Source organism: Camponotus floridanus, unplaced genomic scaffold (genome assembly GCF_003227725.1).
Source record: "Camponotus floridanus strain SB8 unplaced genomic scaffold, Cflo_v7.5 scaffold79, whole genome shotgun sequence".
Classification (NCBI taxonomy): Eukaryota; Metazoa; Arthropoda; class Insecta; order Hymenoptera; family Formicidae; genus Camponotus; species Camponotus floridanus.
In genome coordinates, this window is record NW_020229848.1 from 526,662 (window position 1) to 549,710 (window position 23,049).

A 23,049-nucleotide genomic window follows, 5' to 3' on the forward strand; every position below is an offset into this window, starting at 1 on the left:
TTGCTTTCAAGCGACTTTATTGATTCTGAGTCTTGGATGAAAATGCGAAATTATTATCCGAACGGGGGAGATGAGGAGAAAATGAGAAGGATGAATCACGGGATGACTTTTCGAAGAGATTGGGCGGGCGATTCTTGATTTTTTTCATTAATTCGTTTGTGAAGTATCCGTGAAGGTTGGTCCTTGGTCTCTGCGATGCCTGGTCTTCCGATGCCTGTATCTTCAATTAGGCCACATAGGCTTATGCGTAACTCTTACAAGGCGTACGGCAAGGCCGCGTAGCTCCTGTATGCGTACGGCAAGGCCGGGTACGCCGAATACGCGCTGTACGCCGGTAGGCTGTAAGCCAACGGTGCGGAAACGACGGGAGCGCTGTAGGATGTCACAAGAGGGGCGCCGATGATCGCTCCGGGTGCTGGCGCGGGTGCAGGCGCGGGTGCGGGTGCGGGTCCGGGTGCGGGAGCGGCCGCGGCGAATGCCAGGAAGGCGACTAAGCACAACTGTAACATAATATCTCGATGTAAAATCAACGCTCTTGATATCATGATGATAATGATAATGTTGATTTTTTGCCTTTGTGCGATATAAAACCTTCGTATCCTTTGTTTTATAGTAGATACACAAAAAACACAAATTTGTAGATATAGTATAAACAAATCTCTCTCTCTCTCTCTCTCTCTCTCTCTCTCTCTCTCTCTCTCTCTCTCTCTCTCTCTCTCTCTCTCTCTCTTCGTATTTTTCAAATTTAAAAAATCTCAAATATTTCTATTTTTAATCTCGAATATTTTATTTTTCGCAAATATATCAATTTTTTTAATTTTCTGATGGTGATAATAATGGTAATTTCTTGCAATATAAAATCTTAATAAATATTTTGATTTATAATAGATAGACAAAAAATACACACACAAATATGTAAATATTTTAATAATATCAAATATTTTTAATCTCGAATATTTTAATTTTTTCAAATACATTAATTTTTTTAATTTTATGATAGTGATGATAATAATAATTTCTTGCCTTTCTGCGATGTAAAATCTAATATCCTTTGTTTTATAGTAGACACAAAAAACATAAATTTGTAGATACACATAAACAAATATATATATATCTCTCTCTCTCTCATTTAAAATTTAAAAAATTTTTTTAATTAAAAAATCTCAAATATTTCAATTTTTAATCTCGAATACTTCAATTTTCTCAAATATATGAATTTTTTAAATTTAATATTTATAAGTTTAGTATATTCAATTCGTCAAAATTTTATGAAATCTATTCTTTTGGATTTTATTCTTCTTTTTAGGTGTTCAATAAATAAATAATTGGTGAATTGGAAAATTTGTAAAAATTTAACATATTTTAATGGCAAAAAAATAGCGAATATTTATACAAGAGAATTGTTCATGTGCCAAATTGTGTAATAAAAATTAAAAATTAAAAAGTAAAAGCTTGAAAATCCTAAGCGAATACAAATAAAATTTCCGTAAAATTAATCTCGCGTTTTCCAACCTCTATCGCTAAATTGGAAAATGCGTTCAGTTAAACGACGCGACGATCCGAATAAACATACCATTAAAAAACAGACAGCGAGTATACATATATCCGATACTTCTGATATCGACAAAGACAAGAGACGTTGGCGAGAAATACAAACAGAGATGATAGAGAGCCTCTTGATCTCAGTAAAAAAAATCTCAATTGACTTACCAGCTTGAACATCTTGGAGCTCGTGTGTCTGTCTGGTTTGCAGTCAGAGAACGATAATATTCCAAAATACGACGTGCCGCGTCTTATATAGGAGTAAGGAATCCCTGCCGGATATACCGGGAATCTCCAACCTCCCTTCTCCTCTTTTGCACCTTCTTAACGCACCTTCGGGGAGGGCGTCGCCTTGTCTCAAGCGGAAAACGAACACGCGCGTTCTTAGGTCACGATTTCTTCTCTTTTTCCGTTTCTTTCTTCATGCAAACGCCGCCGTCCAATGGAGCTTTGTTGCGCGACCGTGCATTAAACGAGGGTAGGGGAGGACGTGATGATCCCTCAAGGTCGCTCGCATGATGGCCAGGCGTGGTCGGACTACTCTCCTTTTCTGTCTCGAGTACACGTTGCAAAAGTTCCTCGACAGGTAAACCTGTTACATGTTGCATGCGGAAAGCGTGGCTAGGAGAAAATGTACTCAACTAACTTCGTAAAACGATTTATAATTTCCATTTTACGAGAACATAAATCTCGCATTTTTACGAGCAATATTTTACAAATTTGACAGGATCGTATTTTTCAAGAAAAAAATATTTTTTAAATTACAATTAAATTTTAATTTTAATTTTAATTTTAATTATAATTTATTTATTAATAAATTACAATTACAATTATAATTTATTTATTAATAAATTACAATTACCATTTTAATTTATTTATTAATAATGTATCAGGAAAAATTTTTGTTAATGCTGAATATGTGAAAGAGAAAGAAAGAGAGAGAGAGAGAGAGGAGAATTTGTTTATGTATATCTACAAATTTGTTTTTTGTGTATTTATTATGAAATAAAGTATATTAGATTTTACATCGCAGAAAGGCAAAAAATTACTATTATCATCACTATCATAAAATTTAAAAAATTGATGTATTTGAAAAATTTAAAATATTCGAGATTAAAAATATTTGATATTATTAAAATATTTAATTTATCTACATATTTGTGTGTGTATAATTTGTCTATCTATTATAAATCAAAAGATTTATTAAGATTTTATATCGCAAGAAATTACCATTATTATCACCATCAGGAAATTAAAAAAATTGATATATTTGCGAAAATTAAAATATTTGAGATTAAAAATAGAAATATTTGAGATTTTTTAAATTTGAAAAATACAAAGAGAGAGAGAGAGAGAAATATCTATCGCACAGAAGTTTTAAAATTAATGGAGATTAAAGTCCCATTTACAATTTGCGATAACTCATCTTGAATTGCGAAAAATTCAAAGATGAAACAACCGATAATTATTTGCAATAATCAGCTATGATTTTTATCTAATAACGATCTAATTACGGGCCCGATCAATAATTACATTTTAATGACGATCTAGTTATAATGTTTATTTTTACATCCTTGATAAATATGGAGGGTAACTTTTTGTGTTCCAGGAAGAACGCAAAATTATAATACGACTGCCTCTGATTAAAAAACTTACACTTATAAAATTGCATTTGATTTCTATCGCGATGCATCAAATGAAGAATTCCATTTTCTCGAAAAAAATATCCGCAATCCTAGGATATTTCTTCCAACAAAATATCATATTAATTCCGAGCAAGATATCAATAATTTCATTTTTTTCCCAAGTTTTTCAACAACAACAAACAACGATATACGTTATCTGTGATATTATTTATGGACATACTTAATGAAAGGGATCTTTGAAGTTAGTTTAAAACTTGATTAGAAACCATGATAAAATAATCTCTCTCTCAACACCTACGTACGTCGTATTGACTTGATTATTCCAACCAGTCTCGTTTAGTTTTAAACCTTCGATGGATATCGTTCTTGGAACGTTCACCTATGAACTTCAAATTTATTGAGACGCAATTGCGCCGCTCGTCTGGGTGCAGTTTGGGGTAAACATCCCTCGCATCAATATTTCAATGGAAGACGTTCCCCTCATGACATTTACATTGGCTTATGCGATGCTAACAATTTCTTAAGAGAAAAAAGTATCTGTATCTTCATAATGTCAGAAAATAGAGATATGCACGAATAAAGAAATATATTTTTTGCTTTTGAATACATGTATTAAAAAAACAAAGTATATATCTATCGATATAAAGAATTTTTTGAATTTAGAAGGTTTTAATTGCTTAAATGGACAAAAATATTAATAGCAATAATATATGTATTATCACAGGATTTATATAAAATCAAAAAAAAATTTTGATAATTTTATCGATTATTAATATTATTATTCTATAATACTATTATACTATTATTATTCTTATTGACATATAAATTCTAGATTGTAATACTTTTAATAATATCGAGGGGGTAAATTCATCTACACATGACATTTGTCGAGTTAATGACATTTCCTTCGATAATTATCGCCAACACTGTAGCATTTCGCGAATCAATTATTTGTACTACCCTTTAATCTTTAATCCCAGCGACCAGAGATTGCATCATCAAAATGGGGAACAAAGAATTATGTAAAAGTGCGCGATCCAGATGACAGACGCACTTGTTTGCCTTATATCAGTTAAAAATTATTGCATTTTACACAACAACTGTGTTTGCGCGAAAGTTGAAATGATTGTTTACCCTTGATATTTTAATATTGACGGGTAATAATTCAGCTTCGATACCGGAATATCTATGTAAAATGGGATCTATTTCGATTTCCCTAATAACATTAACTTTTCCATTTATTTCGTTCTATTTTCAACTATTCATCCGCCCTCAAGTTTGCTCTTTCTTTACCTTGTTCTATAAATGGTTATAAACTAAATTCTTTACCTTGTTCTATAAATGGCTATAAACTAAATTATCCATTTGCATAAGACTATGATCTAAAAAAAGATTAGATTAAAATTTTTAAATAGACTTGGACGAAAATTTTTGAACTTTTCCTTTTAGCTTTTGTAAAGAAAAAAAGTTAATGAGAATTAAAAAGAAACAATATGTAAATTCATTTCGTATATCATAAATATAATTCATAATAATTTTTAACTTTAAATTTATATAAAAATTCCAAGTCTTATTAGAAAAAAATTTGTCTATTTTTTTTTTAAATCGCAATTTTATATACGTTTCTTTATTAGATTTTAAATTAATCCTTTTTAGAAATATTAAAAATTTGACAACTCTTTTTAAAAATAAAATTTTATTAATTTCTCTTATTTTTCCTCGAAATGTATGCAATACTGAATATCGTGTTTTCGCGATAAAAAATGAAAATTTCTTGAACAGCTTTTTCTTTTAGCTTTTGTAAAGAAAAAAAATTAATGGATTAAAAAGAAGCAATATGTAAATTTATTTTGTATATCATAAATATAATTCATAATAATTTTTAACTTTAAGTTTATATAAAAATTCCAAGTCTTACTAGAAAAAAATTTGCCTATTTTTTTTTTTTTAAATCGCAATTTTATATACGTTTCTTTATTAGATTTTAAATTAATCCTTTTTAGAAATATTAAAAATTTGACAACTCTTTTTAAAAATAAAATTTTATTAATTTCTCTTATTTTTCCTCGAAATGTATGCAATACTGAATATCGTGTTTTCGCGATAAAAAATGAAAATTTCTTGAACAGCTTTTCCCTTTAGCTTTTGTAAAAAAAAAATTAATGGATTAAAAAGAAGCAATATGTATATTCATTTTGTATATCATAAATATAATTCATAATAATTTTTAACTTTAAGTTTATATAAAAATTCCAAGTCTTATTAGAAAAAAATTTGCCTATTTTTTTTTATCGCAATTTTATATATGTTTTTTTTATTAGATTTTAAATTAATCCTTTGTAGAAATATTAAAAACTTGACAACTCTTTTTGAAAAATAAAATTTTATTAATTTCTCTTATTTTTCCTCGAAATGTATGCAATACTGAATATCGTGTTTTTGCGATGAATTTTTCTTCGCAGAAAAAATTTAAAAGCGACGTTTGACACGTTTAAATGGCGAAAGGACGTTTTCGCTTTTATCTTTTTTCCACTTTAATCCGTATGCAAATCAGGCGGCAAGCCTGAAGGGATACAGGAAACAGACTTGTAATTGCGTCCGACGATAAATTAATATAAATAATATTACAGAAATGAAACAATGGTGTAATTAACTCGTTTAACTGTTTCCGAGTCATTGATGTTACGATGCGTGTCTAAAATGTAATTTGAAAATATCAAAATAAAAAGAGAGAATTTAATTAAATACGAAAACGAGTAGCACAAAAAATTGTATTCATTTTATTGCTCGACATACGATCTTTACTTGGGCTTTAATCGAACCGAAATTATTCGATATATGTTAATAATCGCGTCAAAAGAGAGAAAAAAAAGAGAGAATGAGAGAGAGAGAGAGAGAGAGAGAGAGAGAGAGGAAGACAGAAGGAGAGAGGCTTTGATCGATCCATGATCTTGAGTGATTAAAACAGTGTTCCGCAGACTCGGCGAACTTGAACTTGAGAAAAAATATGCGGGCGTTGCGCCTTGAAGTTCTAATGAGATCCGGTTGACTGAGCGAGAAAGAGAGAGAAAGAGAGACGAGGAGGGGAATCCAAACAGGATCAGCCGTATTGAGAAAATTACACTGGCAGAGGCCACGCGACGTCGACAATCTCGGACGGACGAGTTTTGCTCCCCCTTCGCGGGTTTGCTTTTATTTCCTTGATTACGCCGTGACGTAAATCGCCGGGAGCAAATACTTTTTTGTATCAAGCAAATTAAACTCGTATCATATACGTTCGCTCGCCTCCAGCTCCTCCAGTTCCAAGCCAAAGGTGGTTTACAAGCCAGAGAGAATATAATCTAATTGTACAATTACATGTAATCATTATTTTCGGAAAGACTGCCCTTGAGGAGATTCAGATATATTTTGGGAAACATAATTAATTCTTCCCCCAACAAATTTTCGATACAAAGCACAGATTTCAGCCCTTTGCATCGTAATGGGACGACCCATTTCTTTTTTCATAATTTGTCATTTCTTCAACTATGTTTTTAGCAACTAGTACCGACTTTTCTATTTCTATAAAATCTCTAGAATATCGAAAAAAAATGTAAAATCGTTAATTGTTAATTGCAAAAATATCTTGTATAAAAACGAATTCGAAATTACATTTTCATGGAGAAATGCATGTTTCATTAATCTATTATGAAAATCAAAAGAGCAATATTTTATAAACTTAGTACACTCTGAGGATTTATTTTTCAGAATTTTCTATATTGCTTTTGTCATTAATTTCATATAGAAAATATTTTATTAAATTCAAATTAACAATAGTATTTTTTTAAAACTTTCTGAGTTTTTTGAGTCACAGAATTTAAAGGGAAAAATTTATAATTTTTAAAATTGATAATTGTCTGCCACATTGAATCCGCCATAGAAACTAGAATTTTTTTTAAATGAAAATTTTGACATTAGATTCAGATTCAGCGACGAAAAAATTCTCTGGAAATTAAATTTGAAAAGAATTTAGAATGTAAGGAAAACTATACGATTCCTAGCAAACACCAAGTAACATTTATATAATTGTTAGTAACAATATAATTGTAACATAACAGTTATATAACATGTAACATTTATATTGTTGAGTGAAAAATTATAACTAACAGTTATATAACTGTTATTTGGTGTTTGCTAGGCTGAAAGGATTAATAACGTTAGTAATAATTTAATACGAATATAATAATATCATACTATTCCTAAATAAATAAACTATAATAAAGATTTCTTTCAAATAAATTATAAATAAATTAGGTATAAATAAATTAATAAATAACTAATAAATAAATATATAAATGTATATAAATATATATAAATATATATAAATAAACTAATAAATAAACTAATACATAATTAATAAATAAATTAAGTATAAGTAAACTAATAAAGATTTCTTCTTAAGATTCTACTTAAGGATGCTTTGTATGTATAATCCCAGCAAAAAGTAGCTGAAAATCAATATTGACGAATATATCCACTTTTGGTGTATTTTGAGTATGAGAAATTGTGTGGAATATTACAATTTACAATTTTTTTTTAAATATTTATTGCATTTTTACTGAAATATTCCGAATTTTGTTAATCGAAATGATTAACTTTTGGCAGAGAATTTCGCCTTGTGACAAATACATGCCTAACTTCATTGAATTATATTTAATATCTTTTTAACCAGTTAGTACTCGTATAATATTATTTGACCAAATATTTCCTCTGTATCTAAACTTTTGCAAATTTTAAACAAATTCTGAATATTATTTCTATGTGTTTTTGTCATTTGAATCGACGTGGTTATACGTTTCCCATAAGAACACATGTTAATTCGGTGCAAATTAAAATCCTTATAACTTGTGAACGCTTTAGTGAATCGAAATTGTACTGAAGATTTAAAAATTGTACTGAAGATTCTGTACATTCTGTACAATTTTCATTAAATTCTCAATATTTTGAAAATAGATATAAAACATCCTTAAATAAATTATAAATAAATTAGGTATAAATAACTAATAAATAAATATATAAAAATATATATAAATATATATAAATATATATAAATATATATAAATAAACTAATAAAGATTTCTTCCTAAGATTCTACTTAATCGCAGAGAAGGTATAAATCCCAAGTCGAGGAGTGGAGCAAAATAAGGAGCACCATGATTTTGAGATGAAAAAATTTGCATTTTTATTTGAAATTAACTAGTATTACACAAACTTAACATGCGACAAAGACTTGAGCGACGTAATTCATCCGTCAGTCCATCGGTTTGTCTACGGAGGTCCAAGTTTAGAAGGTAGTCCGGTCGGTTCGCGAGATGAATTACAAAAGAATGGGCGCCGAGTAGGCGGTATACGCGGCAGGTGCAACGGCATGGGTGCCATAAGCTGCTGTCAAGGGAGCCGCGGCGTAGGGAGCCGCGGCGTAGGGAGCCGCGGCGTAGGCGAAGGGTGCTGCTGCCAGGGGTGCTGCTGCCAAGGGTGCCGCTGCCAGGGGTGCCGCTGCCAGGGGTGCCGCTGCCAGGGTGTTGTAGTTCCTGGCGACTACCTGGCTGCTGCTGGCCGTCACGATTGGCGCCGGTATCGCCGCCAGGGGTGCCGCTAGGACCGCACCTGGTGCAGGTGCAGGTGCAGGTGCGGCGCAAACGGCGGCGAGAAGAAGGGCGAGGATGCACTGCAAGAACCAATCAGATTTGCGTATTAATCAGTTGGCGAAATGTCGCGATGATCTATTTTATTTGAAAAGTGGTAGTCTTCTAAAATATATTTTCCATTTTTCTTTCACATAATAACAATATTTTTCGAAAAATTGCAATGCATGATGGCTTCCTTCCTTTGCAGATTTCTTTTACGTATCTCGACGAAAAATATATGAAATGAAATAATCAAGTAAATAATATTCTAATTTTTAATATATTTTTCATTGTTATTATCGACAGTTAAATGACAATGATTTAAAGACACAATGATAAATATTAAAAAGAGGAGCTCACCAGCTTGAACATGATGTACGGTTTTTACGATTGAGAGGAAAGAACTCAAGCGAGAAAGGAACTCGAGGGATCTGCTTTCCGAGTGAAAAAGCAAAAGCCTTTATACCGGGTTGTTCGACCCCCAACTATCGCTTCATCAAGGTCATCGATGTCCACCGCGTATCGATGCGCGTCGATGCGCGAACCGCTCCTCTTTCTCTATTTCTCTCTCTCTTTCTTGGCACGAGTCTCTTGAATTCAAGCACGACGAGCATTGTCAAGTGGCTTTCCTTTCGAAGCCGACGTTTTCGTCATCGATTTGCAACAATTTAACCTTCATTTAAACGACCAGTTACGCAATAAGCTGTCTTTGTTCGTCAAAATTCTTTTTCGAAAACACGAGTTTATTCAGCCTTCCTTATCCTCAGTCTCCTCTTGAGATGATATTGAATAATTTTATCTTTTCGAGGGAGATCTTTTTCTCGATTCATCTTCTTTTCCTTTTATATTTACTTTGAAAGAAACATGGAGACTTTCATCTCTGATCTATACATCGACTGCCCGAGTCCTATTTAAGGAGGCCATTACATGAGACCGAAATCGATGGAGCGGGACATCTGTGAAGCCCGAAGGGTCCACGCATCTGCTAATTCGGTCTAATGCGTCAGTGTGGCTATCCGTTAATTGTTACCTAACCTAACGCAACGTAGGCCACTGGACGCGTTTCACGTAATCATTGTCCCCGTCGCGCAATTTTGCCACATATTGTGTGTTAAGCAGAGTTACGTAACCGTCCGCTATGCTCGTTTACATAATAATCTCCGATTGGACAGATATCGACAACATAGACACACACTTCCTAGTATCGAACGCATCGCTCGATCAAGGTCATCCTGATCTCGAATTTTCGAGAAAGTCAATCGTCGTTAAAAAAAAAAATTCCAATTTTTCTCGCAAAATTATGCCATGTTTTTATTTTGAGAAATTTTTAAATTTATTATATCAACGTGATTAAATTGAATTATGATTAAATTTATGATTGAATTTTAAATTATATTTACGATATAATAAAAAAGCACGTGAAGATTGTAGAATAATAGAGAATTTTAATTTTTTATCTATCTATTATTATTATTTATAATAATAATAATTATTATTATTATTTATAATAATAATAATAATTATTATTATTATTATTAATCATTATTATCATTATTATCATTATTATCATTATTATTATTATTATTATTGTTATTATTATTATTATTATCATTATCGTTATTATCATTATTATTAATATTATTAAATTATTTTTTATTATAATTTTTATTACTAATATGTTATTTTCTATTATAATTCTCCATTATTATTGTTTTATAAGAATAATAGAGAATTAAAATTCTGTATTATTATTATTATAAGACAATAATAATGGAGAATTATATAATAGAAAATAACATAATAATAATAAAAATTATAATAGAAAATAATATTAAAATAATAATAATAATAATAATAATAACAATAATAACATTGATGATAATAATGATGATAATGATAATGATAATAATAATAATAATAAAATAATATAATAATTATAAATAATAATAATAGATAGATAAAAAATTAAAATTGTCTATTATTATTATTCTACTATATAAACTTCACACTCTTTTTTATTATTTTTTTATTTGGAAAATTAAAATTCTGTATTATCATTATAAAGTTTTAATTTGGATAGTTTAAAGGATAATGTGAAAATATTTTTTAAAGAGAAAAGATTATAAAGAATATTAATTCGGTTGATAAATCTCGAAATATTTCTGATTTACGTAGAAGTGTCATCGTGAGTCCGGTCGCGATTTTAGCGAGACATTCTGGGTCACACGCTCTGATACTCTAGGTGCCGCCGTACAATTTACGTAATGTAGCTTCTTCGGCAAGTAAATCACGTACCCGGAGGAAAGTGCGTCGGATCATGGCCGGCCGAGAAGACCGAAACGAAAGTGATTGACGCGTTGCGTCGTCGACGAAGGAGGAGTCTTTCTAGGATATTAATCGCCGAGAATTCGAATCTCGAGAGTTCCTGTTTCTCGCGGATACGCATAAACCAGAAGGGCAAGAAAGAGAGACGCGTACACCCCGAGGGCCTTCAGTGTCTGAATTACCGGGAGCGAGTAGCCGCCAGGACGGTAGCTGGAAACTCGAATCCCACCCAACCGCATCGCAATCTCGCAACCTTGAAAGATGTATCCTGCTTCTGCTCGCACGCCACGACGGCAAAAACAAATCCCGGATCGTTTGCATAAAGTATCGGTTCGAGGGCACGAGTCGATCATTGATCCCGGGCATTCCGTCCCTACGATTCCTTCAACAAAGGAGCGTACAAAGATGATAGGAGAAGGAATCTTGGACAAAGAAAGCAATTACCAAAAAAGAATTGTGTTAGTCTAATAAATAGGAATGATTCTCAGAAAGCAATTGCGACAAAAGAATCGTATTAATCTAATGAAAATTTTCAGAAAATTTTAAGAAGCGTTATAAAATGAAATAATGACAATTGCAGAAGAACGAGATAAATCAGACGAGAGAGAAAAATCCCATGTTTTCTTAAAAAAGAGTCTTTAGGAGTTAATCATAATTTAAATTTATGACGAATTCTAGAAAAAATATTTTATCACATTTTTCATACTTTTATTCAGATTTTTTAGTATTATTTATTTTTATGCAGGTTTTTTGAATATTATTTTAGGAAATTATAGAATAAAAAATTTCAGAATATTTATATGCATATATAAAAAATTCTAACAAAATTCATTTACGGTAAAAATATCTTCACTTCTTTTTTAAAAATTTTTGAAAAGTATGCTGATTCGTAAAGAAAATCTTAAAATTTTTAAAGGAAGTTTTAGAATTTTTATTAGAAAATCTGTGAAAATTTTTACGGTAAATTTTGTAAATAATTTTTACCAGGGAATAAAAATAGCTTAGAAAATTATACTTTCTATATAAATTAAAAAACACAAGAACGCTTTGGGATGTATTTATGTTTGAAGCTATCATATCGCATTAATTATATTTTCGTATTTTCGATATAACAGATGATGCAATAAATCGAAATTGCTTTTTTTCAATTAGATTATACGCATTTAGAATTAAAGCGACGATGATAGTGCAATCATATAATAGTTGCATCACATGGATTAAGCTTACGTTACCGACTTATACGTCACAGGTTCTAACTCTCTGAGCGGAATAATTAATTGCTAGATTTCGCACACATGCTTGTTATTATTTGTACATAATACATATGTTATTTGTACATAATACATATAATATATATCTCGAACAGAATATCAGTAACTGTAATCGAAGGTCTCGAGTGATGACGAAAATTTGGCTCGATTCAGAAACGGAGAGAGAGAGAGAGAGAGAGAGAGAGAAAGAGAGAGAGAGATCGTAGTAAATTATTCCGGATACGCCCCCACGAATTGTATAACAAATAGCGATTATGGTGGGAGAGAGTCTTTGTTGTTTAAGGGGACGGCACGATGTATAAAAGACACCGAAGTAATCGAGAATAGCATCGCAGTTTTCGCAGCGAAGACAATCACTTACACTATCTTCACCAAAATGATGATCAAAATCTTCGTAAGTTTTCGATAATAATTTAATTAATATTTTTTTACATCATAAAAGTGTAAATATATAATACAGTATAATACAGTATTTTTATTAATATATTAAGTAAATTATATTAATATATTAATAATATTAAATCTTATATTAATATATTGAGTAAATTTTTTGCACACACGTACAATTTTGACATGACATGTCTTTCATTGATATTTATTTATTTATAAATATTATATATTCTATTCTAAAAACTATAAAAAAAAAATATATATATATATATATATATATATATATATATATTTTATATAACTTTTTTAATGCAATTAATTTTCCATGCGATTTTTTATATCAAAGCAACTTTGCAGCCGCAAATTGCTCATTTAATTTACTTTTTTTACCTTTATTTAAAAACTATCCATACCGCATAGATCATTGTTATTATATTGCAGCAATATTGCAGCAACATCGCAATATTGCTGCAATGTAACAACAACCCAGCAAACACAGAATGTTGCAGCAACATTGCTGCAACATGTTGTAATATTGCCGCAATATTGCTGCAATATTCTGTGTTTGCTGGGAATGTTTGTTGTACAATATTTCTAACAAATATTGTTGTTACATTGCAGCAATATTGCGATGTTACTGCAATATTGCTGCAATGTAACAACAATAAATGATCTGTGCTGTATGGATAACTTGTTCTATTATAATTGAGCCTTTATCTGGAATATTTGAAATTTGCATGATAAAGACCATCGTCGGCGCTCTTTTCGTGGCTGCCTGTAACGCTGGAGTGGTACCAGCGATTCCAGCGGCGGTACCCGCGGCTCTGACAGTCGGGACTTATGCTACCAGCTACAACGCGCACGCTGTCAATCATGCCATAGCCGCCCCATACGTAGCGGCTGCACCCGCAGCCCTCGCAGCCGCTCCAGTGGGATATTCCGCCCTACCAGCCGCATATTCCGCCCTTCCGGCCGCGTATTCCGCTCTGCCGGCCGCGTATTCCGCTCTGCCGGCTGCGTATTCCGCTCTTCCGGCTGCGTATTCCGCCCCGATTATCGCCGGAAGACGCTGAATAACGCTTTGACAATCGCTGAAAACTAGACCAAACCGAGATCTGTCATTGCTGCAATATTTCTTTTTCCATCGCTGATTTTTTAAATATTAAATATTAAAATAATACAGTCTCCATAGTTTCCATTGAGATGATATAATATTTTTTTATTCGCCAAATTGATATTAAATTTTATATCCCGTTCTCTGTATTAATTCGCAGAATGACCTATCAAGCAATATATCAAAATTCTTATTGTACAGGGTGTATCAAATTTTGTAAATAAATTCCTTGAGAATTCCATAATCTTCCAGGTATTTTTATTCAAAATCCCAGATAAAAGTAAAGTATTTTAATATAAGTACAATTTTAAATAAATTTCCTGAAAATTCCATCTCCTAGGTATTTTTGTTCAAAATTCCAGATGAAAATAAAGTATTTGTATAAATACAATTTTAAAATAAATTTATTTATTGTACTTAAACTTTATACTCTAACATAAATAAAATTTTAATAAAATATTTTACATAAAATATATAATATTTAATATTTTGCATAAAATATATAATAAAATATTTAAAACGTAAAAAATTTTGTATTTCTTATATATTTCTTTAAATAAATATTTATATATTGAATGATATATGCTAATGCTGATTAGGCTTCGATAGCAAATTACTGACCACTTACAATATAAAAAAATTATCAAAAAAGCAATTTTAAAAAAATTCCTCGACTTTAATAAAATTTTGAGAATTTCTCAAGTAAAACAAAAATTCTTGAGAATTTCAGGTTTTTCTCAGAAATATACATCTTGTTATTTTATACAATTACATCGTTAGAAATTTTAATATTAGTCATCCTAAATTAATTAATTAAAAAATAATCGCACTTTTTTTTATCGAAACAATATTTAATTTATATATCACTTATTTATTATTATTATTATTATTACAATACTTGCAGGCGTGCAATTTTGTAATCGATCAATCTTTTATAAGTTTTTTCTTTTTTTTTGCAATAAAATCTGTATACACAAGACAAGACACGTATAATCTATCTCGTACATATCTAAAAATATATTTACATGAGAGGAGAGAAAAGTGATGTGTGTTGTACACAAGGAGTCATTTGAATCGACGAGATGATTTAGGGAAGAGATTTCTTAATGAACCATTTATTCTCGAGATTTCTCTGTAAAAAGAATATTTTTCAGGACGAGGAGTAATACAACATCGATTTACTTATTCCATTGTCATGTTCTATTAATATCACTTACAGTATATTAATGTTAATAAACCTGATACAAATATATTCTGTGCCACATTTTGTACTTGTAAACATTTCTTTTGAATTTTTTTCTTTTGTCATGTGTGTATGTATACGTAAATGTATATCTATTCATATCTTAGTAAATGTATATCTCGTTTGTGTGTCGTGCTTTTATTATGCACAAACTATATGATCGAGCGAGATAGAAACGCAAGTGAAACGCTTACTTTAAGTAAGATTCGATGTGCAACATAATGAGGATAAAATGGTAACTATCCTTAAAATGGCAGAAGCGTCGTAAAGAGAAAAAAAAGAAGAGTCTATGAAGGAGAAATTGATAAAGTATCCTTAAAATAATCGTATATCACTTTCGGTGTGCATTGTGTATGTAATGAAACGTATTAGTTGAATAATATCGACGAAAAATGTGACAAAAGTGAAAGAGGCAACGCGAGAGAGATCACATTGTCCCTCCCCCCTTTAATCGCTACATCTTCAGCTGAAAAAGCCGCATATACAATATATATGTATAACAATGAGCGCCTTTCGATTTGGCACAAGAGTTACGATAGTTTTAGATCTTTGGTTTCGATAAATGGCTATAATGGGCGTAAATCTAGAGAAACCTCTGGAAGCGACACGAAAAATCAACATTGTGTGCGTTTGTGTCGCACACAAACGTATCATGTATTTATTATTATGTATGATTAAACACGTCGATTTCATGAAAATAGACCAAGGATATACATATATATTTCTTTCAGGATACGTGATATTCCAAGTAATAACCCATACAGCACAGAACATTGCAGCAATATTACGGCAATATTACAATGTTGTTGCAATATTGGAATGTTGTTGCAACATTGCAACAATATTGCGGCAATATTACAATGTTGTTGCAATATTACAATGTTTGTTATAACATTGCAGCAATATTGCAATGGTGTTGCAACATTGCAGCAATATTGCGGCAATATTACAATGTCATTGCAATATTGCAATATTTGTTGTAACATTGCAGCAATATTGCAGCAATATTACAATGTTGTTGCAACATTGCAGCAATATGGCGGCAATATTACAATGTTGTTGCAACATTGCAGCAATATTGCAATGTTGTTACAATGTTCTGTGCTGTATGGGTAAAATGTAACGTAAAATAAGTAACTATGATAATGTTATCGAGAATCGGGGATTTTATAAAATGGAAATTTTTCTATTAAAACGTCGCGATTTACTTCGATAATGGAATCATACGTCGATATCACTATGATCGTTTGTTGCTATAAGATTGATTCGCGAGGAGAAAGCACAAAGTTTCGAATGCGAAAAATTTTTTTTTCGCACGACCTTGAGTACGAATTCGCAACAAATAACGCATTGCATTTGGACAAATTATTCACAATCGCCGAAATGCTCGTAACGCATATAGCTAATGTCGCCTTCGCTCTATGACAGATATATATATATATACATATATAATGACTAGAATAAAAAGTGAACATTACAATCTGTTATCACCATGCAAATATACTTACAGCTACCGCGTTAGGCATCTTGATTGAATTATTTCACAAATATTGGCATCCCAGACAGTACTTTGTATCCTGTCGTTTGATTGAAAGAGCACGTGTGCGCAAATAAAATTTACATTATATTTATATTCGTGAAAATATCGCGCCCATTTAAGGGGACAAAGTAGAAATTCTTCTCCCCTTTACGAGAATTTCCGATGTAATGGCTACTTTAGCTTCTCTCTAAATCTATCTAATCTCACAAAATAATGTTCGAGGAGACCAACTATCTGGGATGCTACGATTATCACCAAAGCCACGTTACACGGAGTATTTTCTCGATGGAGTATAGATCCGAAATAGAAGAATATATATAAGCTAAGAGCTAAATAACAATTCTTAATAATCTTACTTATCACTGACGGACGTGGCACTGGATCACGATGTATCATCTCCGCTTCCTTTTCATTCTATATACGATATACTCATCACACACATCATACTGTTCTGCATATACACTGCTTACTGGAGGAAGGTAAAGAATAAATAATTTAACAGCTATGCACAATTACGGAGATAAATTAACTCTCTTTCGTCCTTCGATCGTACTCTTCGTGGAATAGATTCTTCTTCGTAAAATCTCGGGCTCTCTCTACTCAATTTTTTTTTTAAAAAAATAACATCCATTCTAAATCCCATGGATGTGTCGTATGCACGCTTTTGGGCTTTTTTCGCATTAAACGCGTTAATCGCGTTACAATCTCGTCCGCGCCGTATTATATTAACTAATTTCTTTAATAACGCGTCTCTTTTTGTTCAAAAACCTTGTCTTTTCGATTGCTCTCTATCTTCCTTATAACCGCAGTTGTAGTTTTTGCAACTTGAACATTGAACCGACTGCGAGAATAAAATATTCCTTTGACTATATTTTATAAACAACGTATGAAAATGGCAGTTTTCATCTGTAATCCGGACATATCACAACGTAAAATAGTGTACGGTATTTAAATCACCACCCAGTAAACACAAAGTAACAGCTTCAATGTAACGTGCATTGCACATAATAGTTACATTGTCGAGTGGGAAATCATAACATCAACCCAGCAAACACCAACCCATACAGCACAGAACATTGCAGCAATATTGCTGCGACATTGTAGCAATATTGTAATATTGTTGCAATGTTCTGTGTTGTATGGGAAGTAACATTTATATAATTGTTAGTTGTAACGTTATATAATTGTTATACAGTAATGTTATATAATTGTTATACAGGGTTTTCGAAAAGTCCGGAAACGGTCGAATATCTAAAAAATAAAGCATTTTAGAGAAAAATGTTTCAAATAAAAGTTGTTTGGTTTAAAGAGAGCTATAAAATGGTGGCAATGATTTGATCTTGAATAGTCGCTGGAAGGTCACATGAAGATCACCTTAAATGTTTTAAATGGAACAGAAGAAAACACATAATAGTTTTTTAAAAAATATGTAAACTTACAATTAACAATTACATATTTTCTCTCAAAAACAACTATGTTTTTTATTTACACTAATTGATTCCTCACATTATTCTGTGCACAAAAGTATTAAGGTAAGATAATCGAAAAATGAATATTTTACTAAATATTTTATGGTTTATGTAAAATTAAGAAATTATTTCAAGCATCGTAACTCGAAAAGTACTTAATGAAAAAATACTTAATTATAGTGTTTTGGAAAGCTCTCGAGATGAGCTACAAGAATGTGCAAAAATATACAAGGTGTTCCATTTAAAAAATTCAAGGTGACTTCATGTGACCTTCCAGCGACTATTCAAGAGCAAACCATTGCCACCAATTTATAGCTCTCTTTAAACCAAACAACTTTTATTTGAAATATTTTTCTCTAAAATGCTTTAATTCTTATATATTCGACCGTTTCCGGACTTTTCGAAAACCCTGTATAACTGTTATTTGTTGTTTGCTGTTTGCTGGGAATATTACATTACTGTTACTTTGTGCTTGGTGGGCAGTAACTCCGACGTACGTAAGTTCGCTTAGTGTAAAAAATAATAACAAAAGATCTACAGACGCATTTGCAAACGTACGAAATAAAACTTAGGGAGAGACGTTGAACCGTCGTGACATTCGCAAACGTCAACAACAATCAATAATAACCGGGATAATGGTGGTACCCGGGTCTCGGAGGGTGATACGGGGCCGGACTCACGGGGTAGCTGGGATTGTATCCCGGTGGAGGTGGAGGCGGAGACAATATTCGGCCTTCACCGGCATCAGGTACTACGTGCGTCGCAGCCGAGCCGGCCGGTTGCGGGCTGGTAATGACACGAGTGCCGGATCCGTGCAGATGATGCGACCTGGAGAGGCTCAAATCGACGCTGTGTCTGCCCCCCGGGGTAAGATCTAGACTGACTACACGCAGAACGTCGCTGTGTGACGGATAAGGCGGCGGGGGCGGCGGCGGGGGCGACGACATGGAGTAGCTACTCGTTCTACTGAGGTCCACGCTCTGTCGCTCGCCAATATCGTACAGATGGTGATGATGGTAGCGCGTATTTTGCACCTGGGCGCTGAAACTGTGATGAAAACCCCTGGCCGACATGTCCAGACCCTGAAGCTCGCCGCTATTGAGCATCAATGGCTCAAAGTTGGACCTTTCTCGGGCAAAATCCTGCTCGCCGAGCGAGTCGTACTTATAAGACGTCGATAAGTCCAGTTGCAGCGCCTTCTCCTTCACAGATAGACTGAGATTCTGCGCGACCGAGTCGCCCTCGTCGCTCGACAGATTATCCGTTGGCACCTGATGATGATGATGCACATCCTGGTAGCGAGGATTCGGAGTGACCGAGGGCGACACCAGGTCTTCCTGCTGCATGTGAATGTAATTCGGCGAGGAGACGCGAGGCAGCTCCTCGTGATGCAGATATTGTTCGATGTTGTGGGTTCTCGAAGCGTTGATGTAGTCGACCGGTCGGTGTAGGTGATAATCCACATGCAAGTGACTAGGCGGAGTGTGTCGATCATCCGGGGTCGGCGCAGGCGACATTAGTTCCTCCTGCTGCTGGATGTACGAATCTAGATGATTTGGCGATCGCGATTGCGGTATCGGCGATTGCAATTGGCTCGAGATGGAGTACAGGTTGGCCTCGCGATCATTGTCCTCTAGGATTGGACTGGACACTGCTCCTATATCCCTCTCGGCGGCGTCCAGAGCTGCCTCTACCAGCAGACTCGCGTTTGAACTCTCCGTTCTACGATACATACTCAGGCCCAGTTTATTGCTGTCCATCACCAGACTTGGCGCCGTCGTGCGCGAGATCACTTTCTCGCCGCCACCGTCCTTCCTACCATCCTCGAAATCGTACACATCGGAAGACGGCGCCGAGACTGTCGGTAAATGAACAGCGATATCGGACGTGGGTGGTGGATTAAATTCGCCCAGCCACTTTTTGCTACCCTTGCTTTGCACTCTAGAGGTGCTGTACAGATCGACCTCTGTTCGTACGTTCTCCATCGTCGTCGTGTCGAGGCCGCTAGATAAAGACGCGGTCGTTTGCGGCGACGGGGTTGGAACCTGGGATTCTTGTTGCTCCGTCTTATACTTGATCGTAGAGTTCCCTCCAGTCTGGAATGAATCTATGATGGCATTGTGAGCGGAATTCGCCGCCGCTGTCTCAACCTTCAAGCTACTCTCGGAACTGCAATCGTCTAGAGACGGTAGACTGTTGCTGTTATCCTGCTGAAGGAATGACGAGGATAAGAACTCTTCAAGAGATTTCGTCAATCGTTATGTATTTATTAAAGATAACTCACCTGCGAATTTCTTCTGCTAGCGTGACTGGACCTTCCACAAGACACATCTTCGATGAGACCACCGCTGTAAGCGTCAAAGGTATACGCTACGGATCTCTCAATCTTGGGCATCATCTCTTCCGTGAGGCCATGCACCTTCTTGTAATGAAACTGTAGACATTGTTTCGTGGTAAAAGCCGCCTTACAGCTGTCCTCTTTACACCTGAAGAAGAAGAAAATAATTACACACGTAAACAGCAAAGGATATTAGATAAGAAATGATAATTGCACTTCAGAGAACAAAATCTGGTTGCCTTAATTAGAATTCTGGTAGATTTAACCAGTATGTTTGTTGGAAAATGGACGAACCAGAATTTTTGTAGGAATTACCAGATAAATCCGATTAATTTCTTCCTGTTAAATTTACCAAATTTTCTGGTTAATAATTAATATATGATTAACTAATATATGATTAGTTTAATAATATTTATCGCACGCTTTAATATTTTAAAATTTATTGAATTTAATTTATAGGAATTCTTAATAGTATGTGTAATAATATACTTAATTTTTAAATATAAAGTATTTCAAATTTATCAATGAAAATACTTTGAGAATATAAATTTTGCGATTATTTTTTAATCTCTAAATGCTAGTCTCTTACAAAATTTTTTTTCATATCGTGATAAATTATTTTTCTAACAAATTTAAATTAAAAATTTGAATTTATCAATTCTGAATTTTTAATTCGCGCACTGAGAAAAAATCTGGTTGCATTAATTAGAATTCTGGTAGATTTAACCAATATGTTTGTTGGAAAATGGACGAACCAGAATTCTTGTAGGAATTACCAGATAAATCCGATTAATTTCTTCCTGTTAAATTTACCAAATTTTCTGACTAATATTTAATATATGATTAATTAATATATGATTAGTTTAATAATATTTGTCACTCACTTTAATACTTTAAAATTTATTGAATTTAATTTATAGGAATTCTTAATAGTATATGTAATAATATATTTAATTTTAAAATATAAAGTATTTTAAATTTATCAATGAAAATACTTTGAGGATATAAATTTTGCGATTATGTTTTAATCTCTAAATGCTAGTCTTTTACAAAATTTTTTTTCATATCGTGATAAATTATTTTTCTAACAAATTTAAATTTAAAAAATTTGAATTTATCAATTCTGAATTTTTAATTTGCGCACTGAAAAAAAAATCTGGTTACAGTAATAATAATTCTGGAAGATTCAATCAGTATGTTTGTTGGAAAATGGACGAATCGGAATTCTTGTAGGAATTACCAGATGAATCTGATTAATTTCATCCTGCTAAATTTTCTGGTTAATAATACTAAATTTGCCAGCACCAAGTTGTCTAAAATTTTTTCCATCTAATCTCAAAAGTCTGTTTAATATTTTGAATTTCAACAAGTTTATTGATTAAATTCAATCCAGATTACTGAATAAATTATTTTAAATTCAGTTTGTTAGAAATTAAACTGATAAACAGTGATGCAAGAAGAGGATGCTGCTCAAACACACACAATCAGAGAGGTAGCGTCCTCTTTCTGGCATTACTGGCCGTAAGAAAAAAAAATATACTTTAGATTTAATGTTAATACTAGTTCTTTATACACATTTCATGGCAAATATTGAATATGAGTTAAATTAAGAGTGGCTCGTTGTCTAGCGGCAAGCAAAGAAATGAATATAAAGACTATAAAATAGAATATAAAGATAGAATAGAATATAAAGATAGAATAGAAGAATAGATAGAATAGATAGAATAGAATATAAAGATAGAATAGAATATAAAGATAGAATAGAATATAAAGATACAAGAAATTTTATAAATCCAACCAGAAAAGACTAACCAAATCCTTATAGTAAAATCTATTAAACGTTCTAGTTATAAAAAATCGAGTTTTATCATGATAACTAGAAATTTTTGATTTAACCAAAATTCCTTCAATCATATACATTTTGTTGATACAATCAAACGATTTTTCCCAGTATGATGACCTAAACTTACTTAAATGGCTTCACGCCACTATGAGTCAGCATGTGTATCTTCAAGTTGCTCTTGTTCTGGAACATCTTTCCGCATCGGTCGCATGTGGCTGCGGCGACGACGTCTTTGTGATGGACCTCCTTCGTATGCCGTTGCAAAGCCGCGCGAGAACCCAAGAGTTTTAAGCACGATTTACATTGAAATTCCCTGAGCACTTCAGACATGTCTGTGAAAAAATTTCAACGTAATCACATGAAGAAGAAATAATAATTCATCGCTAATTATCATCGATTATTCCAATCTTACCACTGTGCATTCTCTTGATGTGTACTTTTAGCTTTTGCGGTTGACAAAATTTGCGACCGCAAAAGTCGCACAGCGGCCGCGATCGTTGTGGATTCTGTGCGCATCCATAAGTCCTATGCATCTCCAAATAATTCAGTCTTAAGAAGAATTTCTTGCAGTATTGACACTGATATGCGCCACGACCTCCATGCAATTCTGCCGCGTGTTTCATGATATTATCCTTGCCGAGAACCGCGGCGCCGCAAACCTG

At 32.8% G+C, this 23,049-nt stretch overlaps 3 protein-coding genes across 3 annotated transcripts in view; 1 reads left to right on the forward strand and 2 right to left on the reverse strand.

Annotated features, from left to right (window-relative positions):
- LOC105254920 (Krueppel-like factor 16) lies at positions 1-20,054 on the reverse strand. The gene is given in 6 exon segments (XM_011263889.3): positions 1-500; positions 1,711-1,752; positions 1,754-1,961; positions 8,549-8,895; positions 9,215-9,275; positions 20,043-20,054. Coding segments are annotated over 5 exon segments (855 nt in total). The 5' UTR covers positions 9,227-9,275; positions 20,043-20,054; the 3' UTR covers positions 1-254.
- On the forward strand, positions 12,736-14,042 carry LOC105254921 (postacrosomal sheath WW domain-binding protein). Its single transcript, XM_011263891.3, has 2 exons — positions 12,736-12,844; positions 13,587-14,042. The coding sequence occupies exons 1-2, from the start codon at positions 12,827-12,829 to the stop codon at positions 13,911-13,913; spliced, it is 345 nt and encodes a 114-aa protein (XP_011262193.1). The 5' UTR covers positions 12,736-12,826; the 3' UTR covers positions 13,914-14,042.
- Positions 18,440-23,049, reverse strand: part of LOC105254922 (PR domain zinc finger protein 4) — a 10,262-nt gene continuing 5,652 nt past the window's right edge. Inside the window, exons 5-8 of the mRNA XM_011263892.3 lie at positions 22,800-23,046; positions 22,515-22,719; positions 20,491-20,692; positions 18,440-20,416 (exon numbers count right to left, since the gene is read on the reverse strand). Of these exons, the coding sequence (XP_011262194.2) occupies positions 18,824-20,416; positions 20,491-20,692; positions 22,515-22,719; positions 22,800-23,046 (2,247 nt within the window). The 3' untranslated portion in view covers positions 18,440-18,823. The remainder of the gene's footprint in view (positions 20,417-20,490; positions 20,693-22,514; positions 22,720-22,799; positions 23,047-23,049) is intronic.